This window comes from Centropristis striata, chromosome 5 (assembly GCF_030273125.1).
Source record: "Centropristis striata isolate RG_2023a ecotype Rhode Island chromosome 5, C.striata_1.0, whole genome shotgun sequence".
Classification (NCBI taxonomy): domain Eukaryota; kingdom Metazoa; phylum Chordata; class Actinopteri; order Perciformes; family Serranidae; genus Centropristis; species Centropristis striata.
Genome location: NC_081521.1, coordinates 15,888,775 through 15,910,791, shown reverse-complemented (window position 1 = coordinate 15,910,791; position 22,017 = coordinate 15,888,775). Strand labels below are relative to the sequence as shown.

General features: G+C 43.1%; 1 protein-coding gene across 1 annotated transcript in view; it reads left to right on the top strand.

Moving 5' to 3' along the window:
- Positions 1–21,818, top strand: part of LOC131971226 (IQ motif and SEC7 domain-containing protein 1-like) — a 228,436-nt gene extending 206,618 nt beyond the window's left edge. The window contains 8 exon segments of the mRNA XM_059332556.1: positions 199–365; positions 2,037–2,176; positions 4,348–4,473; positions 6,268–6,367; positions 9,786–9,947; positions 18,425–18,640; positions 19,752–19,801; positions 20,589–21,818. Coding sequence (XP_059188539.1) covers positions 199–365; positions 2,037–2,176; positions 4,348–4,473; positions 6,268–6,367; positions 9,786–9,947; positions 18,425–18,640; positions 19,752–19,801; positions 20,589–21,818 — 2,191 coding nt within the window.
- Positions 21,819–22,017: the final 199 nt, after the last annotated feature.

Genomic DNA, 22,017 nt, shown 5'->3' with positions numbered 1-22,017 from the left:
ATAAATAGAATTGGTGTCAAAGAGTGGTGTGGGAACATTTCTGATTTGTCTGAATGAGCGAGGAGAACCCAGTAACTCTGAGCGTCCTGCAGAAACCTGACCGTGTCTCTTTCTGTCTGTCTGTCTGTCTGTCTGTCTGTCTGTCTGTCTGTCTGTCTGTCTGTCTGTCTGTCTGTCTGTCTGTCTGTCTGTCTGCAGCCAGAGGTACTGCGTCTGTAACCCGGTGCTGATCCGCCAGTTCCAGAACCCGGACACCATCTTCATCCTGGCCTTCGCCATCATCCTCCTCAACACAGACATGTACAGCCCCAACGTGAAGCCGGAGAGGAAGATGAAGCTGGAGGACTTCATCAAGAACCTGCGTGGTCCGTCTCCAGACACCTGCTGTCCTATAATTAATTATTATAACTGTTAATTACTACTGGGCAGGAGACTATAATAAACAGAGGAACAGTCAGTTAGAACCTGGCAGAAATAAAATATTAATACTCAAATTTACAAAACTTTACAAGAGCTTTTCAGAATGTGCAGCTTTCTATGAATTTTCATCTTATTTAATTTATTAAATCAGTTTTATATTTATTTTAAAATAACCCTGTAGAGACAAGACAACTGCAACAGTAGATCCTTGTACTTTATTTGAGTATTTCCATTTTATTCTCCTTTATACCTCTAAACTTCTGCTCCGCTACTATTTAAAGACGAATATTTATGAAATATATATCAATAAATAAATGATGATGAATATTTGACAGATTAAGGTTTTATTCATCCTCTGTTGAAACTCTTTAATTTAAATAAGCTCCAGCTTCAACATTAGATTCTGATGCTGAAACCTACAGGTTTTTTTTACATGTAACAGAGTTTTTCTTCACTGTAATATTTCTACTTTTACTTTAGTAATATTTCTAGTATTTCTTCCACCACTGCAGTCAGACAGAGAAATGGAATCAGAATGGATCAGAGCGTCTTTTGACTGATTTTACTTGATTAATCTCTAGTTATTGAACCTAAAATGTTCTAAAATGTCCCAGGAAGCAGCTGTGTGTTTGTGTTTAAGTTCTGATTTTAATTTTTTTCCCCAAAACTTTGTTTATTGCTTTTCTCAACAAAAGACACAACATGTAACCATAGAGATAACAAACCTGAAAACAATTAAAGTGAAACAATTTTGTGACACAATATATGCAGACTTTGAAAGGTAATCTAGAGCAATATATATTTTTAAAAAAGACAAAAATTAATAAGATTTAGTTTTTTCCAGTTTTAGGAAATAAAGAACATCTCTGATCCAATGAAGGAAATAAGGAGGAGAGAAAGATTTCCATCTAAGCAGAATGTGTCTTCCTGCAAGAAGAAGAGTAGTAAATGACAGAATATCACCAAATAAATCACTCATTGGGTTGGGAACTATGACTATCTATTAGATTCGATTTGATTTGATTTGATTTGATTTGATTTGATTTGATTCGATTCAATTCGATTCGATTCAACTTTATTGTCATTGCCCAGAGTACAGGTACTTAGACACTGAAATGCAAAAAGGCAAAGTGCATATGTACAGTAATGTATATAAGTGTAATATAAATAAACGGTGGACTGCCCAGAACACGGTGGAGGGATTATATCTCTCTCCTGGCCTGGGAACGCCCCGGGGTCCAGGAGGAGGTGGACGTTGTGGTTGGGGAGAGGGGCACCTAGAATACTTCGCTTAGCCTGCTGCCCCAAAGACCCGGCCCAGGAAAAGCGGATGAAAATAGATGGATGGATGGATGGGTAAATAAATACAACAGGTAGCAGATAGCAGTAGGTAGTGCAATAGATTAGTATAAATAAAGGGAAGTTGACTGTATATGAATAATACAGGGATAAATACAGCGCTAAACAGATCAGTGCAGATGTTCAGATGTTTAGTGGCTGGAGGGCAGATGTTTCGCCAGTGATTTGAGATAAGGTGTTAAAAATCTCTACCCAATAGTGACCTAGTTCTGATTTCATTATTGTGACTGTGGCCTTTGTCTCTGTGTCTCTGTCAGGTGTGGACAATGGGCAGGACATCCCGCGGGACCTGCTGGTGGCCATCTATGGACGAATCCAGAAGTGGGAGCTGAGGACCAACGACGACCACGTGTCCCAGGTGCAGGCGGTGGAGAGGATGGTGGTCGGCAAGAAGCCAGTAAGATCCTCCAACAACCCTGCTCCTCATGCCCACATGTTATTAAGATTTCGGTCTTTGATTTTTGAGGCTATTTCAGAATCTATGGGAACACCCATCAGTCCATCCCCATTTTTGGCGATTTTTGGTACATCTCCAGAACATCTTAATCTGTGAAACCTTTATTGCCAGATGTCTGATTTTACCAGTGGAAAGATCCCCATCCTCCCACCTTTACACACTGAATCGAAGCGTTTTATATTTCCTTAAACTAGAAAAGATAAAACACTCGTTTAGGGGCTCTGTTAAAAGGTTTTTGTGCCGTGGAATCCCTTTATCAGTCATGTCAAAGATAATATTGTGCTACCTGTAACATAAATGAGGTTTTTTTTGTAGACATGCATTTCATACTCATGTCCATGTTGTTTGCACCGGTTGTTATTGATGGTATTGACAATGCGCTGTACATTTTTTTGAAAATAACAATAAACAAATTATAAAAAAAAAAAAAAAAGATCCTCCGACTGTCAGCCTCTGGAGATCTGTGAAGTTAACGTGTTGGTAACTCAGATATAACATGTTTATTATCTCCTCCAACGTCAGACTTCTGTCATCAAGTAAAAGTTTAACAGATTCTTTCAATTTAGTGAAATTTAAGGTCACAAAATACATTATATACACAGTGTTTTATTACAAAATAACAACCCCCCTTTTTTAAAAAACACCTGATACGATGTCTGTATTTTTTCATGGAGAGAAAACAGATATTTTGAAAACTAGAGGAAAAAAATTCACTCAGGCAAAACCAAACAGACTGAATAATGGAGAATCTATGTGATGATATAAACATTGCATAAAACAGTCTTATAGTTGTTAACCATGCTGTAAAGTTATTTTTTAAACATGCCACAAAATATAAGATATATAACGAGAAAAGTTCAGATTGTTGAGAATCTCCTGCGCCACATATCTCTAAACCAGACTCTATTCAGAAAACCATCGTTTTAACAGAAGTGTTCTTGTGTTCTTGCAGACAGACCTGACAAAGCATCAATTCAGACTGTTTCACCATCAGCATCATGTTGGAGTTATTTCAGCATTCTTTAGATCCGTTTATTCACATTAAATCACAGATAAAACTCTTTATTTCCATACTGATTAATGCGTAAAACCCATAAAATTAGCCAAATAGCATGAGATCATCCCTTAATTTAAACCTTTAATGGTCTTAAATTTTCAGTTCACTCTTTGTAACATTTGTTTTTTGCTTTAGCCTCTCTAAAACTGTTCAACAATCCATTAAAAACTTCAGAATAAATGATATCCATTGATTTATAACTCCTGCTGCACCAGACTCCATTCAGAAAACCATCGTTTTAACAGCAGTGTTTTTGTGTTCTTGCAGACCTGACAAAGCATCAATTCAGCATCATGTTGTCAATATTTCAGCACCTTTAGATCCGTTTATTCTCATTTAATCACAGATAAATCTTTTTTTTCATACTGATTGAAGCGTAAAACCCCTAAAATTGGCCAAATAGTGTGAGATCATCCCTTAATTTACACCTTAAATGGTCTAAATTTTTAAATTCACTTTTTGTAATATTTGTTTTGTGCTTCAGCCTCTTTAAAACTGTTCAGCAATCCATAAAAAACTCCCTAATTAATTATATCCATCCATTTATAACTCTGCTGCACCAGACTCCATACAGAAAACCATCGTTTTAACAGTGGTGTTCTTGTTTTCTTGCCTGACAAAGCATCATTTTAGACTGCTACCACATCAGCATCATGTTGGAGTTATTTCAACAACTTTTTATTCACATTAAATCTCAGATAAATCTCTTTATTTAGCTCCAGACTGATGTGTTAGTGAACCAACAGTTATCAGACTCAGCTCCTGCAGAAGGATCCGATTATTAATCCCAACATTACAGTTTTTCAGGTTTTTAAGGTACAGAGCAGGAGTGGTGCTTGCTTCAGCTACAGTGGATGACAGAAAGAAACATTTTGAGTTTATCAAAAATCCTCAGGTGGTCAAAACCAAATAATTAACCTAAAAACCTGATCCAGATAGACAGATCACAGAGGGAAGGTTTATACAGATGTGATGACTGTTGCTGCACAATAATGTCATGTTCTCTTTGTGTGTGTGTGTGTGTGTGTGTGTGTGTGTGTGTGTGTGTGTGCAGGTGTTGTCTCTGCCTCACCGCAGGTTGGTGTGTTGCTGTCAGCTGTTTGAGGTTCCAGATCCAAACAGAGCTCAGAGGAGCGGAGTCCACCAGAGAGAAGTCTTCCTGTTCAACGACCTGCTCATGGTGCGTGTGTGTGTGTATCTAACATCATTATCTCCTTCACACAGACTTTCCGTTGTGTGGGTGTTGGTATTACTGAACTATTTTGGGAGAAGTTTTGGTTGTGAGTCTGTGGAGCCGGAGGATCTTCTCCCCGGAGAGACAAAGTGATTGTGCGTCACACGGAGCACCGCTTCATCCCATAATGCCGCGGTCCTGTTTAACGCCACTCTAGAAATGTCAGAAAGTCTTCCTGCACATAAACAGAATCGCAAGCAGGAACCGCAGCAGCCCACATGTTCCAGTGTTTGTGTTTGGGAGATTAGAGAGTCGCTTTATGAGAAACAATATAAAGTTTGTGTTGTAATCCTGATCGTTCAGACAGCAGCTTCTGCTTTAATCCCTCCGTTATGATGAGAGGGGTTTAGCTTGGAGGATTTTAGTGAAATTTTAAGAAAACAAAACCTGAAGAAGAAAAAACACAGATAATGCTATATTGACGTGAGCCAAGAGCTGCAAGAATCACAATGTTTTACTTTCACACTATATCAAATATCTGCTTGTGCTGCCGACAGGAAATTACCCCCAGCTTTGTCTGTAGCTCTGCAGCTCTGTTTCTCTGTAGCTCTGCAGCTTTGTATCTTTGTAGCTATGTAGCTCTGCAGCTATGTAGCTCTGCAGCTATGTACCTCTGTAGCTATGTAGCTCTGCAGCTATGTACCTCTGTAGCTATATAGCTCTGCAGCTATATATCTCTGTAGCTCTGTAGCTCTGCAGCTATGTATCTCTGCAGCTCTGCAGCTATGTAGCTCTGCAGCTATGTATCTCTGTAGCTCTGCAGCTATGTAGCTCTGCAGCTATGTATCTCTAGCTATGTAGCTCTGCAGCTATGTAGCTCTGCAGCTATGTATCTCTGTAGCTATGTAGCTCTGCAGCTATGTATCTCTGCAGCTATGTATCTCTGTAGCTATGTAGCTCTGCAGCTATGTATCTCTGTAGCTATGTATCTATGTAGCTCTGCAGCTATGTAGCTCTGCAACTCTGTATCTCTGTAGCTATGTATCTCTGTAGCTATGTAGCTCTGCAGCTATGTATCTCTGTAGCTATGTAGCTCTGCAGCTATGTATCTCTTTAGCTCGGCAGCTATGTAGCTCTGCAGCTCTGTATCTCTGTAGCTATGTAGCTCTGCAGCTATGTCGCTATGTAGCTCTGCAGCTATGTATCTCTGTAGCTATGTAGCTCTGCAGCTATGTAGCTCTGAAGCTATGTAGCTCTGAAGCTCCAAAGCTCTGCAGCTATGTAGCTATGTAGCTCTGCAGCTATGTAGCTCTGAAGCTCTGCAGCTATTTAGCTCTGCAGCTATGTAGCTCTGAAGCTCTGCAGCTATGTAGCTCTGCTATAGTGTTTTGCCCTCAAGTACATTTAAGTGTTTTGTGCAACTGATTTTACTCATCTTTTATTTCTGATTTTACTTCATCTGTGCAGTGTCTCAGAACCTGCATCACTGATGACTGATCAGAGGTTCAGGATGTTGATCTACTTTGACCTGTTGACCAGATTCAGACGTGACTCTGACCAACGCTCTCTGCTCTGAATAAATGATTGACATTTTGTCCAGTCATGAGAAGTTCTGGTTGTGTTTGTGCTGTGAAGATGAAGTGGTTCTAACTGTGATCATGTATTTACACTGTGAGCAGGAGGAGAGTTTACATTGGGGAATTATAAAGCTCAAAATGAAGAGAGAGAACAGTGAAAGACTCACACCTCCTTCTCTCTCCTCCTCCTCCTCCTCCTCCTTCTCTTGTCTCTCTCCTTTAGGTGACGAAGATCTTCCAGAAGAAGAAGACTTCAGTGACGTACAATTTCAGACAATCATTTCCTCTGGTGGACATGCAGGTCCACACCTTCCAGAACACCTGTAAGTACTGCTCTCTCTCTCTCTCTCTTTCTCCCCCCCCCCCCTCTCTCTCTCTCTCCCCCCCCCCCCCCCTCTCTCTTTCTGCCTCTCTCTCTCCCTCCCCTCTCCTCCTTGCTCTCTCTCTCTCTCTCTCCATCTCCTCTCGTCCATCTGCTCCCTCCATCTGTCTCCGTTTTATTTCTCATATCTCTATTTCTTTTTTGCACTTGCTCAACTCTCTATTTTTACCACACAGTCGGCAGGCTGAAAAAACACACATGCAGATAAAATTCACACACACACACACACACACACACATACACTGGTGAATACTCTCACAGCACCTTGTGATGTTCTTCCATCTCTAAAATCTAAATAAATAGATGTATGGTGTCTCTTGATGAAGAAAGTCTGTCTCGGGGCGAAACACCTGCAGACTGAAACAGCTGCTGAGAGGAAACTCACTGGTGGCACAAAGAAAACAAGATGTGTTTGTTCATGGGGCAGTTAGAGAGAGAAAACAGCTCAGAGTCCCCGAGGAGAAGAAGAGCAGAGCTGATCTGACAGCAGATCTGTGTTGTGGTCAGAAACACACCGAGCTGTTTATTTCATGGAGGAGGCAACAGAAAGGTTTAAATCATATCGCAACAGTTTGGTTGGTCATGTGGTGAGAAGAGTCTCACTGCAGAGCTCCAGGCTCAGGCCCACCTCCTCTGTCAGGCCCTCTCTGGTCCTGAGGTTGGAGAAGGAGCTGCACGTCTGTGAGACTGCATAACAGAGACCATCATCAGGATATGACAGCAGTGATTCAGTAGTTCAGTGGTTCCCAGACTTTTTCTGCTGGGCCACACACACACACACACACACACACACACACACACTGAGGAACACAATCAGAGCAACTTATGATATGTTTCCATCACTCTCTCTGAAAATAGACAGAAAATACCTGATTTATATACAAAAAAAATCTGAAATTATACAGAAAATATTTGAAAATATATAGAAAAGCCTAATTATATAAGGAAACCTGATATAAAGTGAAAATATGCAGAGAAAAACATGTGCGATGAGACTAGAATCTTGTGTAGTGGTCCTACACCACCTCCTACCATACATTTCAATGTTGAAGCAGAGTGTTTCAGTGTTGAAGACCGACTGCATCTACTACTATATCTTGGTCAAATCGAAAAAATTTGTGTTTGAAATCTGTACCAAATCCGATGTGGGACAGAAAGTGGAGACTGTCCCAGTTGGAAATGTTCTCAACAGTCTCTTTATAGTCACTTGGCGAAACAGAACTTGCCTCTCCAATTAGAGAAACGCTGCTCGGCATGCCAGCCTTTTCTTTAAACGTACGCGGCGGCAGCATCAGTTCTGCAACAACAGAAACACAGTGGAAGCATATCACAGGATTTCCTAAATATACCGCTGTCAGTCTGAACACAAGGCTGGTTAGCTGCCTTCATAAAACAGAAAACATGAGTCACTCAGCCGACTCACTGCAGTAATGATGCTCACACAATAATATGCAGCGAGTCGTGAGTATGAGTGTGTGTGTGTGTGTGTGTGTGTGTGTGTGTGTGTGTGTGTGTGTTGTAAGTGTGTGGGTGTGTGTGGTTTCCAAGCCTCTATTTTAGCAGAGAAACTTGGCTCTGAGTTGTGTGCAGCAGATTGGAGTTGGTGGCGTTTCAAATCTGCCTCAGCACCTGTTAACAGGACGCTCAGTGAGGAGGCAGCTCCAACACCACTCAGCATTCTCACAAAGACTCTATACATATGTATAAATATAAATATATATATATACATATAGTTTCCATATAGAATGACAGCCGACCTGAAACGAACATTTTAAAAAACCAACAGTTGTATGTGATGACATAATAAATCTTCCCGTTCAGTGGCCTGATTACGACCTGCTGGCTGTTAAACGCTGATAACACCAGTTCAATGGTCTGATAACATTTTAAGGAGGTGAACATTTATCCTCATAAATCATTTCAAGTGTTAAAGAGACAGTCTCAACTTTGGTCCTGAGTTCGAAAATATTTTTCAAAAAATCTGAAAATATCAAAAAAATCTAAAGATACTTTTAAAAAATCTGAAAATATCAAAAAAATCTAAAGGTACTTTTAAAAAATCTGAAAATATCAAAAAAAAAATAAAAATATATGCAAAACAATTTTAAAAAAAAAATCTAATCTGAAATATAAAAAAACCTGAAAATATGCACAAAATGTACACAACGTATCTGAAAATATTTTTTAAAAATCTGAAAATATACACAATATCTGTCAACATTTACCACGTAAATCATTTCAAGTGTTAAAGAGACACCTTCACCTTATTCTGAATGATCAAATAATTAAGTCACAATCAGAACATCAATAAAAACACAGCGTCTGAGTGGAACACAGTGACAAACAGAGTCTCACTCAACACTGAACCACTTTAAAAAGTGATTGTCTCTGTTTGAAACATGTGAAACAGGGTCAACGAAGATATTAAATACAGATCATTATCATACTTACAGATTATTTACTGTTTCATTGCATCACATCACAGAGTCACTGTCATAAGCTCATTGTGCTGCTTGTGTAGCTGTTGTGTAGTTGTTGTTGTTGTTGTTGTTGACAGTTCTGGTTCTCCAGTTGGAGCTAAATGGGAGTTGGCAGCCGGAGGTGATGACTGTGACCAGGACAGATTGTCCCAATGATTCATCAGCACAAACTCACATCCACTGCTGCTGTGTGTGTGTGTGTGTGTGTGTGTGTGTGTGGGTCAGGGTCAGGGTCAGGTTCAGCTTAGAACTCCCTAGAGTTATCAGACTTGTTTTGTTGTCTTTGTGTTGCTGTTTGAGCTTTTCTCTCCAGTTTATAAAAGGGCCACCCTCTCAGCTAGGTGGGTTTTGAAGGAACCCGTCACCGTTTCATATTTTTTTAAGAATGCAGAACAAGAACTGACTGACTCAGACTGGAGAACTGGTTACTGGACACTCAGTCAGTCAGACAGCAGAGTTTGTTTTGAACTCAGTGGTCTGACTAAACGATCTTATTTCAAATTCTGAAACACTCAGATATTACTTTTTAAATTATTCTAAGTTATTCTTAACAACCTTATGAATAAAGAACACTCTTTTAATTTCTTAAACTCTGGTACAAACTAATCCTGTGCAGACTACATGAAGTGTCAATGTTTCCTGATGTTTCTACATTTGTTATTGTATTTCATGTGTTACTTAACACTAAACCTAATTAAATATTCCCCGGAGTTACCTTATTTATTTATGTCTTATCTGACAGGAGAAATTTAGTCTTGCAGCCCAAAATGTACAAAATATGATCAAATGTTTTCTGACAAAAAGCAGTCGTTGTTTCAGTCAGAGGGACTAAAGTCCTTCATGTTTCAGGTGGCTGACTCGTGTCCCTGTCTCTTGCAGACTACCCTCATGGTATCCGGCTGACGTCAGCAAACCCCGGGGGAGAGAGGAAGGTGCTGATCGTCTTCACAGCTCCGAGCCAGCAGGACCGAGCGCGCTTCACCTCCGACCTCCGAGAGAGCATTGCTGAGGTCCAGGACATGGAGAAGTACCGCGTGGAGTGTGAGTGTTGCACACACACACACACACACACACACCTCACCACTCAACTGCTGTCTCACCAGCGACAGACTGTCTGTAAAAGTCCTGCATTCAAAACTAACTTAAAGAAAAGTAAAAAAGTTTCTAAATGTACTTAAAGTATCAAAAGTAAAAGTACTCATTATGTAGAATGGACCCACTCAGACTGTTTTATGTATTCTAAATATATTATTAGATGATTTGTTTTGGTGTATTTATGTAAAACGTTTTTTTTTTTATTTCCTCAAGATAGGGCTTATTTTAACTACTTAATATACTGTTTATACATGCACATTTTATCACTTTAAATGTTTCATGATTTCCATGTCAAAAGTAACTAAAGTAGTAACACTCATACTAAGGAGTAATATTAAGTACAAGTACCTCAAAATGTTACTTAAGTACAGTACTTAAATAAATATACTACCACTGAGTAGTAGTAGTAGAAGCAGTAGTATTTGCATTAATATTATTATTGTAGAAGCTAAGCCAATGCTTTAAGCCACTGAGGCATTTCAACAGGAAAATTAATTGACACGCTTTTACTTGGCCATAAATGATGAATAAGAGTCTAGTTGATTTTTAGTTTATATGCAAAACAGGTCCATTTATTTCACATCTCCTGCTTCAATCACACCATCTCTATACATACATCATAACAAGTGCCGCGCACCGCAGCGTAACGTGTAGCATATAGCGTTCAAAAACTGTTTTTCCCCTTCCGGTTGGAAAACACCTGACGAGCCCCCAAAGGGTTCCCACCTATATAGGCGGACCCGCCAATCACAGTTGGATCATGACACACACAACAATCAACATTAAATCGGCTCTTACACTTCGGCCCCTAATTGTCATGGCCGGCAGACATGGCAATTCAATACAGACAATAATAATAAGAGCACAATATGAGTACATGAAAATGCAAATTTACACTTCTTGTACCAGACAAAGTTTGGTCACTGGTCTCTCAATAACACTGTTTTTAGTTTGTAGCTTCACAGAACGCACCATGCCCTTTGCATCGGGAAAAATCTCCAACACTTTCCCAAGAAGCCAGGAACCACGAGGGGCTGTGGGATCCATAATGGCAACAACATCTCCAACAGCCAGACTTTCCTCTGATTCCACTTCTGTCTTTCTTGCAATAGGGGCAGATATTCCCGGATCCAACGCTTCCAAAACAAATCTGAAATGTACTGAGCTTGTCTCCAGCGCCGCTTCACATACATGTCAGATGATTTGAAAAGTCCTGGTGGTAAGGCTGGTTTTCCCTTCAGAAGAAGAAGATGGTTGGGAGTGAGCGCTTCCAAGTCATTTGGGTCGTCAGACAGCTGTGTGATAGGACGATCATTCAGAATAGCTTCAACCTCACACATGACCGTGTGAAGCCCGTCATCATCAAGTGTCTGCTGGTGTAGAACTGAGCTGAGAACACGCCTGACTATGCGTATCATGCGTTCCCAAACTCCGCCATGATGAGACCCGGCCGGAGGATTGAAGCTCCATTTAACTCCTGCTGACATTAAAGCTCCTTGAATGCGTTCATGATTCAGCTCACCAACAGCCTCACGTAGTTCTCTCTCTGCTCCAACAAAATTTGTTCCATTGTCTGATCTGATGTGAATGACTTGACCTCTCCTGCTGATAAAGCGTCGTATTGCATTAATGCAAGCGTCTGTTTCCAACGAGTTTGCCACCTCTAGATGAACTGCTCGGCTGGCCATACAGGTAAATAACACTCCATACCTCTTGCAAGTCACTCTTCCTCTTTTTATCCCCACAGGTCCAAAATAATCAACTCCAACGTTTGTGAATGGAGGCAGATCTGGAACAATTCTCTCCTTAGGAAGATCCGCCATCTTCTGTTCCATGGCCCTGCCATTAAGGCGTCTGCAATAACTGCACTGGGATATGATCTTCCTCACAGCTGCATTGGCATTAGTTATCCAATATTTCCTCCTGAGTGTAGATAGTGTATGGTTCCGCCCACTGTGTCCCAGTAGTTGGTGCATGTTCCTGAGAAGAAGCTTGGAGATATGCTGCTCCTTAGAAAGGATGAGGGGATGTTTTTCCTCTGATGGCATCGCTCCTTTGCTTAATCTCCCGCCCACTCTTAAGAGTCCATTTTCCAAAATGGGATCCAGCTTGTAAATGGAACTTTGTCTGCTTACTGTGTGCTTCTCAGACAACAGTGAGGAAATTTCAGGTGCAAACCTTTGCTGCTGACAGTAGCAAATGACGGCTAGCTCAGCTTCCTCCAAATCCTTTGGTGTAAGGACACTGCTCTGCTGTGTAACTGTAGCCCTTTTTCCTCCCACTTGACCTGTCTGTGGTCCAGAGGCCTTTCGCTGACGACTGAGCTCCAACAGATGACCTTTGAACTTTAGGAACCAAGCCACTGCCACTTTAAGTCTTCTCCAACATGAAAAGTAATTTATGAGCTGATCAGTGGCATTCAGTGCATCATGCACAGTGACATTCACATAGGCCTCCTTCCTGACCTCTGGATCATCAGAATCCATCCTGACATCATGATTACTTACGGGCCAATCTGCCTCAGACTTCCAAAGAAAACTGGGTCCCTGCAACCAGTGATGATTTTTTAGAAACTCTGACACTTTCATCCCCCGCGATGCAGCATCGGCCGGATTGTCTTTGGTGCCAATGTGCCTCCATTGAGCAGGGCTTGAGATTTCTCTTATGGCTGAGATCCTATTTGCCACAAACGTGTGAAATTGCCTATCTTCATTATTGATGTATTTCAACACTGACGTACTATCCGTCCAAAACACAGACTCATCCAGCTGGATTTGAAGATCGGCCTTTAACAAGGCATCCACTCTGGCAGCTAGGACGGCAGCAGTCAATTCCAATCGTGGGATTGTTACAGCCTTTAAAGGTGTGACTCTGGCTTTGCCCAGAAGGAACATAAAAGTTCTGTTTAACAGCTTGAACAGTTTCGGCAGAAAAATCAGAGCTATTATCGTCAGCTGTTTTCCTTAGTGCATAGCTAGCGCAACTGGGTGAGGACACGGCCCCAAACATGTGCACAGTCATCCTGTAGACTGCTAGTTCTTTGCTGAGGTCTCCCCCCGGCCACCAGAGAAAGCGCAGAAAGTCTCTGTCTTCTTCTGCCACCTTCACCTGATAAAACATTGCCTGGATGTCACCCATACATGCCACAGGTTCCTGTCTGAAACGTGTGAGGACTCTAAGCAGTGAACTGGTGAGATTTGGCCCTTGCAACAGTTCGCTGTTCAATGACGTGCCTTGATACGTGGCTCCACCATCCAACACCACTCGAAGAGAACCCTTTTTTGGATGATGTACACCGTGGTGGGGTATGTACCATACCTTTCCTGGTCTGCCTTGCACCTGTTCCAGAGGCACCTTTTCTGCATAGCCCTTTTCAATGACATCATTAAGACAACATAAATATTCTGTGTGAAATTCTGGGTTGCTCATAAACCTTTTCCTGAGTCCAAGTATCCTTTGCTTTGCTACTTTAAAGCTGTTTGGCAGGTGAGCATCCGGTCTCTTGAAGGTCAATTTAAGGCAGTATCTCTCTTCCTGTAGAGTTGCAGAGGATTCCATAATCTCCATAAACTTTATGTCTTCTCTAGACATCTCTTTGTCCTCTGAAGGCTGTTCATTAAAATCATGCTTATACTGATTGTTCAGCATGATTTCCAACTTAGACACTGAAATACGATTCACCACAACAGACATTTCATTACTGCATTTTCCATTTAAAGGCCCATTTATAATCCAGCCCAACACTGTTCTTATAGCGTATGGACCGTTTCCACAACTGTTCACCACTTCCCATGGTTCCAGTAACCTGGGAGCGTTGGTTCCTATCAGCAGGTCGACATTGGCCTTTATGGAAAAGATGTGAACCTTGGACAAATAAGGCCACCTTTCCAAATCAGCAGCAGTGACAATGTTGTCTGAATTGACTGGCATCTCCTTCTGTGTGAGAACTTCAGGCAGAGGGTAAAAACTTTTTCCTGCAAGAGCTGCAACCTCCATTCCAGACACAGCAAAAGTGGGAACAACCTTTTCCTGTCCCATCGTTTTCAAAAGAAAATTTGTTCTCTTTCCTGTGATGTTCAATCGCTGCATTAGCTGTTCAGAGCAAAATGTGGCTGTACTCCCAGGATCCAAGAATGCATATGTCTGAATGATTTCATTTCCTTTTGTAGATTTGACCTGCACTGGGACGATGGAGAGAATGCAACGGTCATTACCGGCCCCTGTGCGTCCACATACCTGGGAAGAAGTTGATGGATTTTCTTCAGGTGGCTCCCATGTGCGTTGCCACTCAACATTGGTCTTTGGAATATGAAGTGCAGTGGGATGTTTTTGTTCACAAACCTCACAGACCAAGCGTTTCTCACAGTCACGGCTTATGTGTCCAACCTTTAAACAACCAAAGCATATTCCTTTTTCCTTTAGGAACCGGATCTTTTCTCTGTGTTTCTTTCGTTGGAACTGTTGGCATTTCTCCAAGAGGTGAGCACGTGTACAGCAAGAACAATACAAGATGTCCTGTCTCTTTGCATTGCTTGTGTGAGCATTTTCTTCAGATGAGTTGACAGGCATTACTGTAGTGGCAAAACTACTTCCTTTCCCTCTGAATGACTTTGTTTGCATTTTGAATTTGTTGCAGGGTTTTGAAGCAGTTACATTCTGTGGTACAGGTGATTCAATATTTCCAAAAATTGGATCAGAAAGGATCCTCACTTGTTTCTCCAAAAATGCAACAACATCAACAAAATGCGCCCTTTGATTGTATTTTTCCATTATATCATGGGCAACAGCTCTCCACCTTTCACAATATTTATATGGCAATTTACAAACCACTGTTTTCATATTGCTTGGCATGTCCATTTCCTGCATAGGAGGAAGTTCTTCCATCACATTACAGCACCCACGTAGAAACAAACCATAGGCTTGCAAAGATTTAACATCCTCTGACTTTATTGCTGGCCAGGTTAAAGCTTTTTCAATATATGCATTAGCGATCTTATACTCATTTCCAAAATGTTCCTGAAGCAGAGCTTTAGCCACTATGAATCCACGTTCAGGATCCATGTGTTGACAACTTTGCACTAGTTCCTTTGGTTGCCCTCTGGTGAACTGTTCCAGGTAGTACAGGCAGTCAGCCTTACTTGCTTTGTCCTCCACACCTTGTTCAAATGATTTTATGAAGGCTTTGTATTGAAATGGATCTCCCTCAAAGACAGGTATGTCACGTGGTGGCAGAGAGAGCAGGCGTTGTTGGTTCACCAAAGAGGCTGTGATTTCATTTTGCTTGCACATAATACTCACAATATCACCAAGTGGAGTCTGATCATTTTCTCCATGATTCAAATGTTGTCTCCTGTTTTGTGTCACCCAAGCAGTTGTTTGATCATGCATCAACCCCTGTGATGTTTCCACAGATCACATTTTTTTATTGTGTTTTGTTTGCATATCCACTGGCTGCCTTTGATTTTGTTGCATTGACCAATCCACTTGCTTCTGTGTATTACAGGCTGCAGGCTCATACTTCTTGGCTAATGGGTTGAGTGTTTGTGGTGCCAGTTTCCTTTTTTCCCTTTCAAAATAAGAGTTCATGCCATCCGTTGGTGCCTGAGAGAGCCTTTGTTCATCCATGGCTTGCAAAACTGCCCACATAGCATCAGATGCAGCAAGTTCCGTCTCCAGTTCGAGTTGTTCCTTTTTCCTTTTTATTTTTTGCTCTTGTTCCTCCAGTGCATGTCGTTCCTTTATGGCTGCCATTCTAGCCATGACTGCAGCTTTTTGTGCTGTTGCCTTCATTTTTACAGAGGAAGCAGTGCTTGACCTGTGGCTTGTGACACTTTTTTCTGAATTTTTACCCACATTAGAAACACTGTCATTTGGATTTATACCATCATGTTCAACACCTTTATCACAATTATTCTCAGTTTCAGACACTTGATTTTCATTTGATTTCACCCACATTTAAACTTCATCAGTAAATTCATCATTGAACATCATTTTAGCCTTGAACCATGTTTCATGCTTTTCTTTTTCCTCTTGTGGCAACAAAATCATCACAGAATCATGCAAACATCTTATTTCATCACACAGTTCAATAAACCCATGTAGAGAACCTTTTACCTCAGACATTTTAATGCTTTGCATAGATTCCTGTATTAATTTCCTTAAAGCACTTGCTTTGTTTAATTTAACCTTTCGAACATGTTGTAATCGCTCGATCTTGTCTGCGAGCCCTTTAACAGAAAGTTTGACCACTCGTTGGCTTGTCCGTGTGTCGCTACTGCTGGCGGCCACAGAGTCCGGTTTGCCGGCAGCAACTGGCGCACGGACACCCGACGATGTGTCCACATTAGACCCCAAGTCCTCCATTTAAAGTCCGACAGTCACAACATGTCAGTCAAACAGTCAAATGTTTTTCAACTTCAGCAACCAATGCATTGGGATTACGCCCATACGTGTGCACACACAGATTTTGATGGCCATCTCTTATTAGTGGTAGCGCTACCTTACCTATTGCTGAAGGCTGTGGCCATGTGAAGTTCGGCGTTCTCACCGGCGTCTCCTCGCCAGCTCCTCCTCGCGTTGGCTCTCCTCGCCGGCGTGTCCTAGTCGGCAGGTAAGCAGCTGAAGCGCGTCCTCCTGACCGGCGTCTCATCGCCCGCACCTCCTCGAGTTGGCTCTCCTCACCGGCGTGTCCAGTCGGCAGGTGAGCTGCGGAAGCGCGTCCTCCTCGTGGCTCTCTCCTCACTCGCTCCTCCTGGCGATCCTCTCTCCTCACCGGCGTTTCCAGTCGGCAGGTGAGCAGCTGACGCTCAGCTGACGCGTCACACAAAGTCTCCACCTGGCTCTCTTTCCCTCGTGAACAAAAGTTCGCAAAACGCAACAAAAGTCCAACTTCCAGCCTTTTCTTCACGTTTAACACCAACACACGAAACAAAGGTCCAACTTGCCACTCCAGTAACTGTTGTGGACCTTTCAAACAGTTTTTGACTTTGAATGTAGAAGCTAAGCCGATGCTTTAAGCCACTGAGGCATTTCAACAGGAAAATTAATTGACACGCTTTTACTTGGCCATAAATGATGAATAAGAGTCCAGTTGATTTTTAGTTTATATGCAAAACAGGTCCATTTATTTCACATCTCCTGCTTCAATCACACCATCTCTATACATACATCATAACGAGCGCCGAGCACCGCAGCGTAACGTGTAGCATATAGCGGTCAAAAACGTTTTTTCCCCTTCCGGTTGGAAAACACCTGACGAGCCCCCAAAGGGTTCCCACCTATATAGGCGGACCCGCCAATCACAGTTGGATCATGACACACACAACAATCAACATTAAATCTGCTCTTACAATTATTATTATTATTAGTAGTTGTAGTAGTAGTATTGGCAGCAGTAGAATCCTGTGTCTCACCACTCGTCCTCTGGTCTCGTCTCTCTGCAGTAGTAATATTGGTAGAAGTAGCAGTAGTAGTGTTTCTAGAAGTACTAGTAGTAGTATTATCAGTATTTGCAGCAGTAGAGTCCTCCGTGTCTCACCGCTCGTCCTCTCGTCTCGTCTCTATGCAGTAGTAGTAGTATTTGTAGTTGTAGAATTTGTATTCTTATTAGTAGTAGTAGTAGTAGTAGTAGTATTTGCAGCAGTAGAGTCCTCTGTGTCTCAGCCCTCCTCCTCTCGTTCTCTCGTCTCTATGCAATAGTAGTAGTAGTAGTGGTGGTATTAGTAGTAGTAGTACTGGTATTAGTAGTAGTAGTAGTAGTAGTGGTATTAGTAGTAGTGGTATTTGTAGTAGTAGTAGTAGTATTAGTAGTAGTAGTAGTGGTATTAATAGTAGTGGTAGTAGTAGTTGTAGTAGTAGTAGTAGTGGTGTTAGTAGTAGTTTTAGTAATAGTAGTAGTTGTAGTAGTAGTAGTGGTATTGATAGTTTTAGTAGTAGTAGTAGTTGTAGTAGTAGTGGTGGTATTTATAGTTTTAGTAGTAGTAGTACTTTTAGTATTAATAGTATTATCAGTATTTGTCTAGGTCCTTACAGCAGTAGAATCCTCTGTGTCTCACCACTCGTCCTCTTGTCTCGTCTCTCTGCAGTAGTAGTAGTATTAGTAGTAATAGTAGTATTAGTATTAGTAGTAGTATGAGTAGTAGTAGTAGTAATAGTAGTAGTAGTAGTAGTAGTAGTAGTAATAGTAGTAGTGTCAGTAGTAGTAGTAGTAGTAATAGAAGTAGTAGTAGTAGTAGTAATAGTAGTAGTAGTATCAGTAGTAGTATTAGTAGTAATAGTAGTAGTAGTAGTAGTTGTAGTAATAGTAGTAGTAGTAGTAGTAGTATCAGTAGTAGTATTAGTAGTAATAGTAGTAGTAGTATTAGTAGTAGTATTTGCAGCAGTAGAACACTCTGTGTCTCACCTCTCGTCCTCGTCTCTCTCAGCCGAGCTGGAGAAGCAGAAAGGTGTGATGCGTCCAGGTGTTCTGACGGGCGGAGGGCCGCCCACGCCAGGGGGCGGGGCCAACATGGGCGGGATGAAGGGTGGCGAGGTGGTGAACGGCACCCTGGGAAGGCCGAGCCTGGATGACACATACGCCTCGGTGGACGGACTGAAACGCACGGCGCTCAGCTCGTCGCTCAGAGACCTCTCAGAGACAGGTGAGGACACGTTAGGAGACATTTATCTGTTTCTGTTTTATGACTCAGTGAGTCAGAGCAGAGCTGCAGCTGGGCTCTTATGCAACCCATGAAATAGTGATGAAATGTAAAATGGTAATATTTTACAGTATGATAGAAGTGTGATGGAGCTGTGGGGCTCCATCTCTATCTGCTGGTCAGCTGCAGCAACTACACCACAACATATAAAATATATAAAGCTTTTACCATGAAACTGCAGTTTATGGATTATGATAAGACACAAGACTTTCTTTTCTTTCTTTCTAAGATTAAATAACCTCAACCAAATCAATCTCAAGTGAAATGCTTAATTTAACATTAGGCTGGGATTAAAGTACTAAACTTTTTTATAGCACCTTTCTTGCTTTACAATAAGGAAGTTACATAACGAATAGACATAGAAAGGAAAAAAATCAATGATAGAATATAATTAATACTATAGATAGGTGAAAATCGTGTAATTTATTCAACTATTACTCCTTAATTATCTTAATTATATTTCTATGTCATCATATTATGTCACATGTACACTTTTGCCTGTATTACATTTAAAAATAATAATAAGATTAAAATAATGTGAAAATAGTATAAATAACATGTGGTGGAAGATAAAACCCACTCAATCATAATAATGAAAATTAAAAAGACAAATATTAAAATAACTGCCTTTATTTGCGGTGACCAAAATTTGGATTTTTAAGACACAAACTTTTGGTTGTAAAATACTTGTTAATTGTAAAATGCACTTTAAAGTACACATTCCTTCTGCAGCAGTCACAATATAATTCACAATATTTAACATGTACGCAGCATTTGAGGTTGTAGTTTGTTGAGGTGAGATTGTGAATTTTCTTTTGTAAAATCAAAGTAACAAATAAATATAATTTATAATATATATATTATATAAATATAATATAGGAGGATAAAACATTGAATATTTCCTCTGACATCTTGTGTAGCGGGAGAAACTCATCAACACTTCTAAAGAGCATTCTTTATGTTTCATTGTTTATATAATTTGTACACAAACAACAGTTTGTTGTTGTTTTGTGGTATCATGTGATCTTTAACCCTGCCTCGTTCTGGGCGACAGGGAAGCGAGGTCGTAGGAACAGTGTTGGCTCATTGGACAGTACCATTGAAGTAAGTGTGTCGGGGGAGGGGCTAAAGCATGCTCAGTGTGACCTCACAGCTGCTGCCGCCAATCACACGTCTGTCTGCATGTTGGACACTTACCTGAACCTGTCAGCTCTGTGTGTCTGGAGAAACATTTAACCAGTTATGGATGTTCATGATTTTATTATGTGTCTGAAGTCCAAACATCTGGATACAGGTCAGGTCAATCAGGAGTCAGCTACAGCTGTCAGTCATGATGTCACAGCCCCGTTTATTGAATCAAATAACAAATTAAAACCAAACTGATCGGAAAAATGAACACCTGAATAAACAGCTGCGTGATAAGGACGAACTGAACTGACAGAAACATTTATTTGACTTCTACTTTGAGTTTGGAGGGGGTGTGGCTTATAACCTGCAGCCCTCCACCAGGGGGCGGGGCTTATAACCTGTACTCAGCCCTCCACCATGGGGCGGGGCTTATAACCTGCAGCCCTCTACCAGGGGGCGGAGTACAGGTTATAACCTGTACTCAGCCCACCACCAGGGGGCCGAGCTAATTACCTGCAGCACTCCACCAGGGGGCTCCAGATGTTTCGGCCTCATCAGCAGGAAGCTGTCATGTTGTCCATCTTTAACAACCTGTGGGATGTTGCAGTTAATTGGTATTTGTTGTAACCAACATGCCGGCAGTGCACGTTTTGTCTTTGTCTACTAAACTCATTCTTCTTCTTATTTCTTTCCTGCATGTCTGTCCTGAAATCTGCCTGTTTGACGAATACTTCTCCTCTCCTTGTCCTCCTCCACCTCTCAGGGTTCCATTATTAGCAGCCCCCGGCCTCACCAGCAGCGCCCCCTGCATGCTGGAGGTCTTTCCTACAGCCCCATGATGGTCCCTTCGTCTCCAGCAGCCTACCGGCCGCACCGCCCTACTCAGAGCCCCGGTACAGGGGTGGGGGGTGGGCCGGGGCTCTGTCACAACCAGGGGGGGGTCACCACCTCCCCGCTCGTGAGCGGGGGAGGGGCTGGGGGCGGAGGAGGGATGGTGGGCGGGGGAGGACCGACTGGCGGCGGCCTTCTGGGGAATTTCTTCGGGAGCCGCAGAGGCAAAGTTCCTGGTCCCCTGACGATGACGTCACCAACTCCTCAGGGTCCTCCGAGTCCCCTGATGATCTCGTCACCCCCCCACTACCCCGCCCCCGCGCCCCCCATCCCCCACCCCTCCTCCCCTTCCCCATGCCCCTCCCCATCGCCCAACCTCGTTCAGTCGGACTCGGGAGGGGTTGGCGGGGGCGGCGGTACGGGCGTGGCGCCGTCCAAGCTCCAGGCTTTGCACGCTCAGTATTGCCACGGCAACAGTGGAGGAGGAGGAGTCAGTGTTACTGGGCACCAGCAGCAACAGACTCCGCCCCCGCCCTACCACCACCACCACCGCTACCACATGCAGAGCGTCCCGCAGCACCACGCCCTCACGCACAGGTTCTCGGCCCCACCGCGGCGGCAGGGCCCGTCCAGCTGCGCTCCGTCTCACAGCCAGCAGCATCAGAGGCTGCAGCATGGCGCCGGCCAGCACACACGCTACAACCTGGGCTTCATCACGCCACCGCCGCTGTCCCCCCACTCCCCCATCACCCCCACTACCCCACACGGACTCTACCACTCGCACCCGCGGCAGGGAGGCGGTGGCAAGCTCCCACTGACCATCTCTCACTCACAGCCCCACCCCCACGCGCACACACACTCTCACAACCACGCCGTGCACACACACTCCCCGCTCAGCCCCTCCCCCTCCGCCTCCCCGTCCACACACTTCATCTTCAACACCCCGCCCCCCCAGACACCCTCGGCGCGCCTCCTTACCCAGACGCCCTCGCAGCCTTACGGCCCCCAGTACCCGCCCATTTCCTCCATCCCGCCTCCCCCGCTGCACTCCCCGCTGCCTCCCCCGTCCACCGCCCCACTCTCCCTGCACCCGGGGGCGGGGCCGGGGCAAGGGGGCGGGCCCAAGTCCAAACCCGTCAGCCGGATCAGTACGGTCGTGTAAGGAGGCAGAAGACGAGGACGGTGGTCCGCCACCCCGCAGTGAGCCACCGGGGGGCGGTAGTGAGAGGGAGCAAGAGAGGGAGACGGCGAGGAGGAGGAGGAGGAGGAGGAGGAGGAGGGCAGGTGCAGGCGTATCAGAGCGGCCGCCTAGTGAGGAGGAGAGCGCTGAGAGCGGGGAGGAGGAAGTTACTCAGCCTCTG